This window comes from Saccopteryx leptura, chromosome 3, assembly GCF_036850995.1.
Source record: "Saccopteryx leptura isolate mSacLep1 chromosome 3, mSacLep1_pri_phased_curated, whole genome shotgun sequence".
Lineage (NCBI taxonomy): Eukaryota > Metazoa > Chordata > Mammalia > Chiroptera > Emballonuridae > Saccopteryx > Saccopteryx leptura.
This window is the reverse complement of record NC_089505.1, coordinates 280,055,108-280,069,225: the sequence shown is the minus strand read 5'-3', so window position 1 is coordinate 280,069,225 and position 14,118 is coordinate 280,055,108. Positions and strand designations below refer to the sequence as shown.

The window sequence follows — 14,118 nt, the reverse complement described above, 5'->3', positions numbered from 1 at the left end:
AAAGCGCACAGTCCACACTTTCCGTGTGCTGGCACTCCGCGTGCGTACTTTATTTCATCTTCCCAAGAACTTTATGAAATAAAAATTATTATTATTCCATTCAATGAACTCATGGAAGAATCTGTGATATAAAGTTCCCATGTAAAAATACCAGAAAAATAATTCTGAAATACAATAGACACTCCCCCACCATCTTTCTTTTTATTGATTTTAGAGACAGAGACAGGAGGAGGGGGAGAGATAGACAAATAGACAGACAGAAGCATCAATTTGCTGTTCCACTTATTCATGCATTCATTGGTTGATTCCCGTATGTGCCCTGACTGGAGATTGAACCCACAACCCTGGCATATCGAGATGACACTCTAACCATCTGAGCTACCCAGCCAGGACCAAACACCATCCTACTCTTGTTCAACTCTGGTCACTATGAGCACAGGCACACTATGCCTGACAGCAAAAGAGAAAATAAGAAGGAGGCTGGGCAAAAATGTTCCCAAAGGCAGACGTTTTCCTTTTTTGTAATTTCAGGCTCTTGACATTTCCAGCCCTTGAGTCTTTCACAGACTTTTGAGCAGCTGAGTAAGCTGCTGTTCACTCCCAATGTCTCCTCAGCGGACACCAGGTTTTACATAGCCCGTATAGTTAAACATGTGGCATATTTACTCAGCTACCCTGGAAGCTTGGAAATCCTGTTACAAGTGGGGCCTGTGCTTATGGAAAACCTCAAGCAATGTGAAGCAGTGGCTCCCAACCTGGCAAAGCTTCATTATTCCTGGCCTGGGGACAGGGGCCTTGGACGCCAGCCTCCCTGCCCATCAGAGTTCCTTCTTCATCCGTGTCCAGCACCCGCGCCCACGCTGCCCCACAGACTGCTGGACAAATACTCTCAGAGCAAGCGTCCATGCGCCATGCCCTGTAATTGCTGAAAAAGGAGCCAAACCGGGGAACGGGGAAGGAAGAGAAGACTTTTAAAAACTTGTATTGCCTACTCAAAGGGCTTTCTGTAGGACTGAAGTGAAAATTGATGTGTGAAGGCCCATGTCTTCTTTTAATAACACCGTTACTAAAATACTTTCTACATACCATACAATTCACCCATTGAAAGTCTACAAGTCAATGGCTTTTAGTGTGTCCACAAAGTTGTGCAATCATCACCACAATCAATTTTAGAACAGTTTATCACCCCAGCAAGAAACCCTGGACCCCATGTAGTCGCCCTAATCTCTCCCTCCTCCAGCCCTAGGTAACCAACCATCTACTTTCAGGAGTGCCTATCTTAACATATGGCGACAGACATTTGCTGTAATATTCTATCCCAACTATATTAAATAAGATTTAGTTTACAATTAATTCCTTTGTTTTTTCAAGTGAACTGAAAAAAGTCTGCCAACAGTAATTCTACTGTTGATAGACAAGTGAGTTAGTTGCTGTGTATTGTATTTATCAGGGGTGTTTTTTATTTCTCTCTTATTTTTACTGTAATCAAAATATAAAAGTGGTGTGGATGAGGGTGTTCAGGTAAAATCTAATTTATTTATCTATTTAACAAATATTTATTGAGTGTCTACTATGTGTCAGGCACTGTTCTAGGATCTTGGGCTACAGTGGTGAGCGCATCCCACCAAGATCCCTGTAGCAGGTCACTTCAGCTTAGGACACCTGAGACGTGTGTAGCTGGAACAGGAGGAACCTGCACTCGGGGATCCATGAGTCATCTCTGCTCCACAATGAAGTAAGAGCTGCCTCTCAGACAGGACAGAGGAACTTGGAGGCATTTCAGTAGAAAGTTTGTGGCAGGAAAAGACAGGGGGAAAGGGGCTGATGTAGGTGGAAGGATGCCAAGGAAGATGTGGCTGGGCACCAAGGGCTCATCATAGCCCCCTAACTGGTCCATGAATGTGCAAAGCTGAAAAGATATTGAGGAACAACAACTCAACCCTGGGGGTAAGGGATCCAAGAGCCAGCATGACAGAGACCTCCTCACCCAGTCAGCAGTGAGACTGCACTTCATGGGAGAGGCCAAGGACTACATTGCCAGCCACAGAGCCTCAGAGCTGCATCCCAGGGCCAGAGGCAGCCTATCCATAGCAATGCTGAGGAAAGAGTTCTGCGGAAAAGGAGTATCCCTCCAGGACCACCTGAAGAGACAGCTGGATCTGCCACAGGTCTACAAGGTGGAGCGGCTTTGCCCAGCATTTTTTGCCTGGTCAGGTTCATTTTAAGAAGCGCCCCGGTTGCCTTGACCGATGTAGCAGATGAAATGCATCCGCAGGAAGGGTAGACCAGAGAGGGAAACAGAGCACTGCCTAGTGGCAAGGCAAGGTGATAGCTCTGATCATTCACCTTCCTCCTCCGCGGCACCCTCGGACACAGAGCTGCCAGGGAGGAGGGGGAAGTGGTGAAGCCAGGGACAGAAAGGGGACCAGCATCTGTACCTGCCCATCCATTCCTCGGGCAATTTCCCTTTCCAGCAACATTTATCTCATCTCTGAAAGTTTAATTTCCTTCAGCTGTCTGGAGAAGGTTTTTCTTAAAAATTCAGCCTTACAAATAAGAAGACAAACACTCCAAAAGAAAAAAAATTGGGTGAAGGTCATGACTAAGCAAGCCACAGAGGGAAAACGATAAATGGTCAATAAATATTACAAAAGGTGTTCAACGTCATGTAAAATAAAATTAATGCAAATTAAGCAATAAAATGTCATTTTTCACCCAATTCACATTGGAAGTTGATAATACACGGTTATAAGCGAAAGGGTGGAGAAATGACCCAGAAATTGTACTTACAAGAAAATAGTCTAAAGGTAATTACCAGCCAAGGGTGAAAATAAGCCTGGACACAGATGTTGTTCATAATAGAAAACTAAATGGAAAGGACTTAATTGTCCATCGTCAGAGCAGTTAAAGAAGTTACTATACAGCTATTAAAATTTTGATGACAACGTACACTTCCCGACAGGAGAGGATTGGCGTGTGACATTGTGAGGTCAAAGAAGCGGGCTACAAAACGACACAGGCGCCAATCACGCCTGTAATTGTGCACTGTGCACGGGAATGTCGCACAGGAAAGGGGAAACAGCGCCCCACGCCAGAAGGGAATCCTCATGTAGATTGTGTGTGGGCACAGAGGGGATTGCATTGCAGGTGATTCCTTATAATCCTCAATATCTCTGTTTTTTACAGTATGGGTGGATTGTTTTTATAATTAGAAACTAAAGCTATTTTGAGTTGTGTCCAGGTAACCGGAACAGAGACAAAGGGAATGGAAAATCGATGGCAGATAGATGTGGTTGCAAGAGAAACTGATGGTTTTCCATGACCTCTTATCTCTCTTCCCCTCCGAGAAGAGTGGTTCTTTCTCTTAGCTGGTTTTTACAGGGACCCCGGCCCCCAAAGGGGTTCGGCATCTCTCTTTACGGCGCCCCTCATCTCCCTCCTCCCTTTTAAACCCTCGCTGCAGAGAAATTGCCCAATAAATAATGGATGCAGAAGCGTATTTGATTCTCTCACAGAGTAATTAAGGATAACCCACCGTGTACCTTTAGAATGACTGAATGCTGCTGCTGTTGCATCAATGTCATGTTAACACAGTTTAAGCAAATTGCTAAATGTTAAGTGACATTTCTATTGAAGGATTACTTTAACCTCCTCAAGAGTGACACAGCTGAGGAGAGTTATTGCAAGAATAATGAAGTATAAAGAAGTATGGCACTTTCATGAAAGATACAAAATACGAGGGTTATTATTACCTGGAATTTTCACTCAGTGTTTTAAGTTAAATTTTTTCTTTTTTCCTTCCATGTCTATGCGTCCTGAGGCAGGTTCAGACCGCCGAAGGACAAAGCTTTACCTTGGTTCTGGTCTCGGTAATGTCTTAGTAAGTTAGATCATGGAAAGAATGAGAAAAATTAGATTAAAATTCATGCTCTGACCGGTGCAATGTTATTACAGATCTCTGGTCCACCACCACCTACACAAGCAGCCAGAGCAGCCCCCGTGCCAATCCAGGTAAGAACCTGAACTCACCTTTCTAGCTACTGATGAAAGCTAAGCTTGTTTACATGGGTTTTGTCTTTCCAAATAGCTGCCATTTGATTTAGATTTGGACAGAGAGCATTGAACCAGTTATGCCAACAAAAGACACTGCTGAAGGGCCCGACTTGTAAGGAAACTTGTAAGAAAGCGAAGGAAGCCTTGAATAAGCAAAGCTTTCACTCATTACCATTCCCTGGAGGCAACTGCTGAGGGGGTTGCGATAGAAATTCCTAAGGATTCGGTAACGAGGCTCTTATAAACCTGAAAAGGGATATTCTCTGGGGTTTATACTCGAGGAACTAGGGTAGAGGAAAGAGAAATTTTCATCATTTCCCAAGAAAGGGCAGAGCTCTGTTTGCCTGGGTACTTCTATGATATGGGAAATAGAAATACATTCTCTCTCCCCCAGGACTTCTCCTCTGGACTGTAACGCCCCCTGGCTCCCCTCTGTTCACTTCTGCGTGGGCCCCTTAAAGATGTGTCCCAAGCACTGGGAACACAATCGGGTGGTGCCAGTTCTGATGCTGCTCAAGCCTGCAGCAATCGGAAGGAATTGAGTGAGCTTAGATGTCCTCCACTAATTCGGGACACAGAGCTGACAGAAGTGTGTGATTCTCTCTGTTCCCTAGGGGGCATTAGGATGGGGGCCAAGCCCCCAAGGAAAGAGCTCAGGTCTTTCTTTTGCTGGGGGATCCCTGCCTGTCCTCCACATGCTAAAAAATTCCTAGAGACTGTAGGTTCTCGTCTGCGTTGATGCCAGATTGGAGCAGGGGCTCCATGCCGTCTCCCAGCTTCTACAAGCTTCATAATAGCACCCTGGCTAATAATGGGCATGCTGTTGTCCTGGACAAAGGGCTTAAGAATCAGATCGCTGGATAGGGCAAGGACTCCAAGGCCATTTTAGGCCTTAATGGACCCGCGGGACAGTTCCGGCAGCCAAGCGTGGGGCACTCCTTCCTCTCGTCCCCTTGGCCCGGATCTCTGCCTCCTCTGCAAGCCCCCAAAGCAGGGCTGACCACAGCGCGCTCAGCCGGCTGCCAAGGGAAACACGAACCAGGGCGCTCTTATCAGAGGGCACAATCAGGGAAAGCAAGCAGACTGCTGGCTGCATGGAGATGGGCGAACCTGTGTGGCCCTCTGAGGTCCCCAGCGAACTCCCCAGGAGCTGCTGTCCAGAAGCCTGCCTGGCGAGGTCGCCCGCTGCGCACCAGCCCCGCTCGCCTCACTTGCAGACACCTTCCTCCCCACACACTGCCGGCCTCCGCCGCAAGCTCAGGTCACCCGAGTCTGGGGGCAGGCCAAGTTGTTTTAACTCCTAGAAAATGTCTCTTGGCTTTGTCTGTTTTGTGTATCAAGGATAAAATTTCTGCCAGTCCAGACACCCAAGGGCTCTCACGGGATTGGGTCTGCCTAAGGGCCCCCGTCCCCAGGACAAAGCACAAACCCGGGGTCACTCCGCGGGAGTCAGACTCAGCTAGGAGCCTGGCTGGGACAGACTCAGCACCTGCCTCCAGGTCTGGCTCCAGGTCCTGCTCTCTACAGCCCGGCCACCCGAGTCTGTTTCCGGCATTCGGCCACATTCCCTTCTCTAACCTCTGGTTCTCCAGCACCGGATGAGTCTCCATTTCTTCCCCATTCTCTTCACGCTCCCAGTAATTATGCCCTATCTCGGTGACCCACACAGAGGCCCCCAGCTCCCTTTTTACCCTCAAATCCTTCCCATTTCTGCTGCTCCTCTTCCTCCACCATCATCGCAGCAGCTTTGCTCTGAGCACCTCAGTCCCTCCTACAAAGTCCCAGAGAGCCCTTGATGATGCTCAGACTTCCGCCAGTTCCGAATCCCCCTCCAACCCCATGGCTCCCGCAGGTAGAGGAAGCCCCTCGTGTACACTGTAAGCAGAGGCAGCCCCCACTGCCAGACCCCAACCAGGGCTCTGTCAGGCCAGGAGCCACCTGTGTGAGCATGGCTGCTCCTGTCCTGTTGCTAGGAGGAGGCAGGAATGGTGGACTCCTGGTGGCTGAAGTTAGAACCGGTTGATTTTTACTCAGAACCATCCTTTTGCTGCCTGGCTTCACAGTACCAGGAGTTCTGTTTGATTAAATAAGCTTCCCTGGCCTGGAAACCTAATCATGAAGTTATATTGGTTCCACGAAGACAGGCAGCCAGGTCCCAGACAAATGCCCCACCCCGAGCTTTGCAGGGTAATCCACGTGTGAACCCGGGCCTGTCCGCTTCGCTGGTGTGAAGGCTTGTGCCCAGGACCTCAGGCTGTCCTCAGCCTTCTCACGGCCACGGTGCCCACACAGCTACAGCCTCCCGGGATGCGTCCCGGGACCCTGCCGCACAGGGAGGTTCACGGGGAACATGCAGCCCTCGGACAGGAAGCCAGGCCCGGTGAAGGGAGATGTGGGGAGGCCCCCAGCGCTGCCTCACAGACTGCCACCTCCTCCTAAGACGGCACCCCAGGGGACTCACTGGGGAGAAGCCAGGGAGCTGAAGGGCCACCTGTGCTGTCCCATAACCCTTTTGAGCCCTAATGGCCATGTGTTGCAGCTCCTGCCTGGGCCCCACTCTGGTGACTTCTGGATGTGCAGGGAATGGAAGTGCAAAGGTCATCCCTGCTCTCAGAGCAGGGTGGTTCCCGGCCCTCACATTACAGGTGGTGCACGCATGGGGGCGGGGGGGCTCTTCAGTAGCCTGACCAAACACCCTGAGACACTGAGACGACAAAGACTTGTCAGGTGTGATAAATAGACAGTGGCTAAGTGCAGGCTCTGGAGCCTACCGGCTGGGCTTGCCATTCGCCCTGTCCCTCCCTGGGCCACCGGTCCCTCGCTTGTGGAATGGGATTGTCCCCATACCTGACTCACAGGGTTTTTGTGGCTGACCCTTGGCAAGTGCTTGGCCAGTGCCTGACACGAACTACACGCTCAGTGAATGTTAATGGTCTCTACATTTTTACCATGGAAATCATTGAACTATTATATACTTCTCTTAGACACTGACGATATCTCCGAGATGACTTAGCAGGGACTGTCACAAAATTAATTCCCTGGTTTTCAGGAGCGCCTTCCACTTGTCAGAGTGATTTTGTACACACTTACCTCCCTGTGAGGCAGGGCAGGGCAAGGCAAGTCTTTATGGTCTCAGCTTCACAGAGGAGAAGACTTTAGATCAGAGAAGGTCAGTGAGTCCCGCAAGTCCCCAGCTAGAGTTTGGTCGACACAGGACGGGTCTCCCAACGTCTTTTTTCCATACCACCCCTTATGCCTCAGCATAAGAATACAAATGTTCTCACAAATTTACTTCCTTCTCATTACAACCGAGTCCAAAAACACCAAGTCTCAGCTGTCCAAATATTTTTCAGCCCTTGCCTTTTGGATAAAAGTAAGTTGGTTCATACTTGTCCCAAATAAATGAAAATGGCACCAATAAGACAGGCTTCCAGGACAGGAGTGGGAGGCTTGGAAACCCCTGCTGCCCGGAACTGTCCGTCTCCTGCTGAAGTAACACAGCACCCAGCAGTCCAATTCTTCGTAACATTCAAGGGTGCTGGAGGCCTTGGGCAAAAACTGAGATGTCAGCAGCCCCTTTTTGTTTTGGGGAAAGGACAAAGTGCATACTGTTACCAGTAGATGGCAACAGAGTTATAAGTCTAAGGAAGTAGAATGTTTAAACATATAGATCATACACATTATGAACTCTACGACCATCTCACCCAAATCTGCTAATGTTATTTACAAAGGAATTAAGGTTCACAGAGGGCATGTGACTTGTTCAAGGTCACACACCTGGTTAATGGCTGAGCTAAATTAAACTCTGCTCTCACCATTAAATTAGAAAGTGCAAGAGCACAGAGTGACTTTCAAAATAAGCTTGGCTTTGTAATAGTGTGAAAAAAATAATTGCTTCTTTTGAGTGTGTTAATAATTCTAGTATGGCAGTAACGCTGGCGGTCCTTGAGAAAGGAAACGGTTGATTATGCCCTCAGCTTTTGGTTTTATGGGTGGGAGGTGGGGGAGAAAGAAGGGAGGGAGGGAAAGAAGCAGCTGTTTGGGCGTCTTTCTGAGACTTTCTAACACAGTCTGGGCTGCCTCTGAGTGCCCCCCAGCCATGACTCCCCCAGGCAGGTCGGGGGCTACGGGGTAAGAAGCCCCCCTTCCCAGCGTTCTTCCTGCTGTGTCCGCACTGTGTGTGTGGCCGGTGAGGGAGTATTAAGCATTGTGCTGCAGACAGAAAGCCAGGTGCCACCGTGCTTTAACTCTGCGAGAGACACTCAGTGAGAGGAGAGCCTCGGGGACTGTGTGCCTGCTCCCGGAAGGGGCCACCCTTCTGTGCAGTTCCAAGGAAGAGAACACAGACAAGTGGGTGAGGCAAATGTACCTAGAACAGCGATTTTCAATGGGTGTGCTGCAGGAATTTTTAAAGCATGCTGTACCTGACTGTTTAGTCAAGGGCGCTGACCTCTTTTAAAAAAAAAATAACAACAGCCAATGTAACAATAGTCGGGTATGAATGAATCAAAATTATATCTATTTATTTGTCAGATCAGTAAAAAAATGTATTTTTAGGTGTGTGTGCTGCAGAATTTTAGTAATTAGTTTATGTATGCCATGAGATTAAAAAGGGTTGAAAACCACTGACCTAGAATAATGTTGGGTACACGTTGTGTGCCAAATTAGTGTGGAGGGATGGCTGGGTGGATAAAGATTTCAGATCAGGGCCCTGGCCGGTTGGCTCAGTGGTAGAGCGTCGGCCTGGCGTGCAGGAGTCCCGGGTTTGATTCCCAGCCAGGGCACACAGGAGAAACACCCATCTGCTTCCTCTCTGTCTCTCTCTTCCCCTCCCGCAGCCAAGGCTCCATTGGAGCAAGGTTGGCCTGGGCGCTGAGGATGGCTCTGTGGCCTCTGCCTCAGGCGCTAGAATGGCTCTGGTCGCAGCAGAGCGATGCCCCAGATGGGCAGAGCATCGCCCCTGGTGGGCGTGCCGGGTGGATCCCGGTTGGGCGCATGCGGGAATCTGTCTGACTGCCTTACCATTTCCAGCTTCAGAAAAATACAAAAAGGAGGGAAAAAAGATTTCAGATCAGTACAATGAAAAATGTTCTCAATGTCTCAATAGTCCAAGAAAGAATGCACTACTTCTGTTGTATATATAATGAGCTCCCTGTCCCTGGAGGAATCCAAGCACTAGCCATTCACTCAGGGTGGTAAGGATGTTGTAAAAACAGGCTGGGGAGTAGGTTTGGGTTGGACGACCTTTAGGTCCCCTGGAATCCCAGGATTCCTATTATTCCATGGTTTTTGCTGCACAGTGAAAGAAAGAAAAAGCCAAGGATGTTTTTGCCTTTGGCTTCGAGACCTTTAAGAGAGACAGTCCCAAGCACTTCAGGTTGCTTCATCCAAAAGCCGGGCCCAGGCCCCTTTGCTGAGCGTCCCGCCACAACTGGAAAACATGATCACCCCGAGAGTTTGCTTGAGAGATTCTGCTGTTTTCATCTAATAACAAGTTTGTTTCTTTTTAATTTTGAAAATCAGGGGAAGCGGACTTGTGGAAACCTGGATTGGTCCTTTTAGATGCAGGTAATTATGCAGCCCAACCTCTTCACCATGACTAAATCAAGACACATGGGATTACAGAACTAGGGAGTCTCATACCCCACGGGGGCCCAGAGGCACGCTCACAGGGAGCAGCATTCTAAGAGCTCTCACCCAGCATTAGAGTCCGATGACCAGACAAAGGGCACACTGGAACTCCCACAGGGAGACCTGGGTCAGAGAGGACAGTGGAGAGCCAAGAGGAGAAGCCAACAGTGATGACAAAGAGCCGGAAGGGAGTGAGTTCCCTGCTCCCCAAATGGATGTAGACCCTCGCTCCAACCAGAGGCACCAGCTTCCTTCCTTGCCCATGGCACTCAGGTTCCCCCTTTCTGAATGAACGCTGTTCACCCTTTACTGAGTTGTTTGAAACTCCAAAACTAAACACGGCCATCAAGCTCTCGGTGCAAGGGCAGACTCCACGGGTAGGTGGGAGACGGAGATGGAGGCCTCCAGCCTCTGGACTCACATTTCTCCCCTTCCCTCAACAGGGAGCTTTGGGCAGCGTCCCGAGAGACTCTTGGCCGAGCGATGCCCGTAGACACTCAAAAGGAGTTTTTCAATGATGTTAGGATGTGGGATGAGTAAGCTGACCTTTAACAGGAAGATGAAATCATGTGCTTTGCAAATTGGAAAAACTAACAAGCCAGGAGAAAGCTCACGGCAGCCAAGAGCCCGCAGAGCCCCCAACCCCTTCCTCCGCTGCTGGAAACTTGTGTGTGTGTGTGTGTGTGTGTGTGTGTGTGTGTGTGTGTGTGTGTGTGTGTGTAGGCGGAGGGGGGGGGGTCTGAGCATCCTGAAAAAACAGGGAGACACACTCCAGGTATTACAAGTTTCCCTCTGCCTGCCTTACCAAGCCTAAAAGGGTTCTTATGTATTGTCTTTAATTCCTTTAATGATGGATTTGTGATCTTGCCTCCTGTGTAAACTGGCTTCTAAAAAAGAAAAAAAAAAACAACCCAAAACCTGAAGCTGAAATTCAGCTCACACACACACAGCCTCTCAGAGCACAAAACTCTTTTGCATCTTGGCCTCTGGTCTCAGAGGGTTGCATGTAAGAGCTTCTTATTTGTTTGAGTTCCTTGTCTCTTCCCTCTTCCTGTCCAGCCTAAATCCAACCCCGCAGACAGTCCTCCTCGCGTCTCATGCACCTTTGTTTATTGGCTCAATCACAGTGACGGTTTGTACGATGAGTGAGGCACATTCCCTGATTCTGAGATTTTCAGAATTTTACAGGGGGGTAAATTATACTGGCAAAGCACTTCAGCTGTTCAGAGAAGGAAACTGAGGCTCAAATAGAATAAGTTAATAGCAGTAGGGGGCAGAACTCAAGTCTTCTGACTTCTAATCCCTGTGAGCACCGGCAAAGCCCTGTCTTCAGTAGGCTGTCAGCAAGTATTATTCTATTCTTACCTCTTAAGTTGGGGAGGGGGTGGAGAAGAGCCCAGTTAGCGATAAGCCAAGCCCCTGAGCTGGGTGTGAATATCTGTTATGTCCCCACCCCCAGGGTCAGGCCTGATGCCTCCTGTTCTTCCAAGTCACCAAAAGTTTCACTGCTCTTTCCAGGATTTGTTCCAAAAGAAGAACTAAGCACACAGTCTTTGGACCTCATATCCCAGGGAGATCCAAGTAAGTTCATTGATAACTGACACCTAGGAACCCAGAGTGGCTCTGACATCTGATCTGCTCTCTCCTCTCTACCCATCGCTCCCTCAAACCTGCCCCTCTCCTACCGTGGACCTAATTACCTCCTCTCTCCTGTCACTTTGTTCTCAGGGGGAAAGGAAAGTTGTGAAGGATTTAAACTCTCTGTGTGTATAGGGCAGGGTAAAGGATTAGATGTTTAGAACATCACTATGGCAACAGGGGGGGATGCAATGGAGAGATGAGTGGATGAAGAGAGGAGACTGGCTGGGCAGCAGTGACAGTGGTCCAGGGGAGAGGATGGTAGACAGAGCTCAGAGCTGGAGAAAAATAGGCAGATTCAAGAGCTATAGAGAAGGAAGAATCTCAAGGGTTGGAAGAGGAGGTGCAGGAGAGGGAGCAGCTAAAGACAATTTGAGCAACTGGGGTTGATGGTCCTTGATGGTCCTGCCACGAGGACCGCTGTGAATGGAGCAGGTTGGGGCAGGGAGAGAATTTATGTCTGTCATCACCTGCAAGACATTCAGGTTAGTAAAGAGTTGACTACCCAGATAGGACATTCAGAAGGCACAGCCCAGTCAGAAATTTAGAGTTAGAACTTCCTGATCTATGATTCAAAACCAAGGCTATGAGACATGACATGTGACCTAGAGAGACAGGATAGAGTAAGAAAGAGAGGACTTCAGCCTAAAGAACTTTAACACTAAATAGGTGGAAGAGAAGACGCCTGGGGATGCCAGAAAGGAGGGAACAGAGAAAAAGAGGAAAAGCAGAAGGGAGTTGAGTATGCAAGCCAAAGAGAGAACCTGAAAACCCCCCAGAAACCCACTAGACATCAGCCACTAGTGGCTGTGAGTCCCAACCCCACTGTGTATGAGAATCAGCCGAAGACATTTCTTTAAATTGTCTTCATACCTACTAAATCTGACTCTCTCTAGGTCTCGCTATTCAAGGTGTGGTTTGGGGACCAGAGTATTGACATCACCTGAGAGCTAGTTAGAAATGCAGAGTGCCAAGCTCTGCCCCAGACTTACTGAATCAAGCGGTGTCTCTGCACATGAACCCTTGAGAGGCACAGCCCAGATCGATTCCCGGACATCTTTATTTGTTGAAGCTGCAATAAGCAACTAATACTTATCCAAGGTTAGAAACACTGGCCTGATGTATTTACGTGGCCGACACAAAGCATTAATCCATAAAATTGTACCCTGTTGGAGAAAACCAAAGCAATTAAGAAAATTGGTAGAATGATTCCTGGAGATAATATATCTTACCTCTTCTTCCTAGTCCTCCAACCTCTACCATAATAAATCTCTCGTGCTAAATGTTTCATAACCCAGTTCTACCTTTAGTACTGATGTCATCTCAATGTGAGAAACACACTAAGTCTCGGTGAGTACATGGCCTGGGACAATTGTTTTGAGAACATTCTGGGAAAGGGGGAGCAAAGGTGACCCCAATATCAGCCATCAGGCTAGTGAGTGAAGAGAATGAAGCAAACAGAAAAAGACTACACTTTCTTAAAACCGAGCTACAAAATGAACAAGCCCATCTTGAAACACAGTTCAAGATATTAGAAGGAGAAATAAACGGTCTATGAAGAACAAAGGCTACAAAATCCATGTATTCCACTTTATTCATTTACAAAGAAAATCCCTTTCAGCCCTTACTCTAATTAATAGTTATCCAAAAAAAAAAAAGTGTTCATTTTAAAAGGCATATTGAACTACACAGCTGACATCTAGAAGGCAAACTCTCTTCAGGAGTGCGTCTTAAACTTGAATGTGCACATGAATCACCTGGAGGTATTGTTAAGATGCAGGTCTCATTCGGTAGGTCTGGGTGGAGCCTGGGAGTCATCTTTCCAGCAAACCCCTAGGTCTCAGTGGGCAGCAAGCCCTAAAGGACACCACTGCCACCTGCTGGCAACAATTCACATTGCAAACCCAGACCTAGGAAAGAAGGAGCGGGCCGTTTGATGTACAACCACCCGACAAGCCATAAAGCAGTCCTGCTTCTCTTTTGTTTTATCCCAGGCTTTAGTGGCATCCTTCAACTCCACTTCCTGATGTATGTGCTTCTTCCAGTCCTCATTTCAAGGGTCATGCTTGGGCATAGGCAATCTGTGGACAGCAAGGACAGGGGCAGCCAGCTGAACAGGAAGAGTTGGCAGGCACTGTCCTGGCAGAAAGGAAGTCAAAGCTTGCAAGATCCGCTAATGAGCCGAGACACCAACTGCAGATGGAGCAGAACCAGCCAGGCCCAGAGAGGTCCCTGTCACAGCCTACTTCTCTGGCTTAGATTGTCATGAACCACTGCAAGACAATAAAGCACATCCTCACAGAGAACGTTCCCCCATACTCTGTCAATTCTGTGGCATCACTCTATATTACATTTCTCATCAGTTCTGCTCAAAACTGTGTCAAATCATGTCCATTTTCTGCTTCCCTTTAAAAAAACAAAAACCCTCGCTGTCTAGGCAGCGGCACTGCGCCTGCCCCCCTAACGACAGCCATGGCCCCACAGGTCCTCTTGAATACTCCAGCCCAGAAATTCCTAACTTCACTGTCTCTCTTTTTCCCCATCAAACTCTGTTTGAAATATTTTGTCTCCCAAATTGCAGCCGTTAAATAATTCACCCCTCATTTTTTATTAATCAAAGGGCTAGATACTTCCCTATAAAAACTTCTGGTCAGCATTGAATAATCAGTTTCATCAGACTGAGCTGATTATCACTGCAGCCAAGAGCAAAGGAGATACTAACTTCTGTCGTTGCCTGTGGCTGACCACAATTTCCTATTAGCGTTTGAATGGCTGAAATAGCTTGTAGCCCCACTG

General features: G+C 48.1%; 1 protein-coding gene across 3 annotated transcripts in view; it reads left to right on the top strand.

Moving 5' to 3' along the window:
* VIT (vitrin) overlaps positions 1 to 14,118 on the top strand; it is a 124,345-nt gene that overhangs the window by 74,500 nt on the left and 35,727 nt on the right. Inside the window, exons 8-10 of one of the 3 annotated variants that reach the window (XM_066378516.1) lie at positions 3,955 to 4,011; positions 9,577 to 9,621; positions 11,203 to 11,265. In XM_066378516.1, the coding sequence (XP_066234613.1) occupies positions 3,955 to 4,011; positions 9,577 to 9,621; positions 11,203 to 11,265 (165 nt within the window). The remainder of the gene's footprint in view (positions 1 to 3,954; positions 4,012 to 9,576; positions 9,622 to 11,202; positions 11,266 to 14,118) is intronic. The other 2 variants (XM_066378518.1, XM_066378517.1) reach the window with 2 other exon arrangements.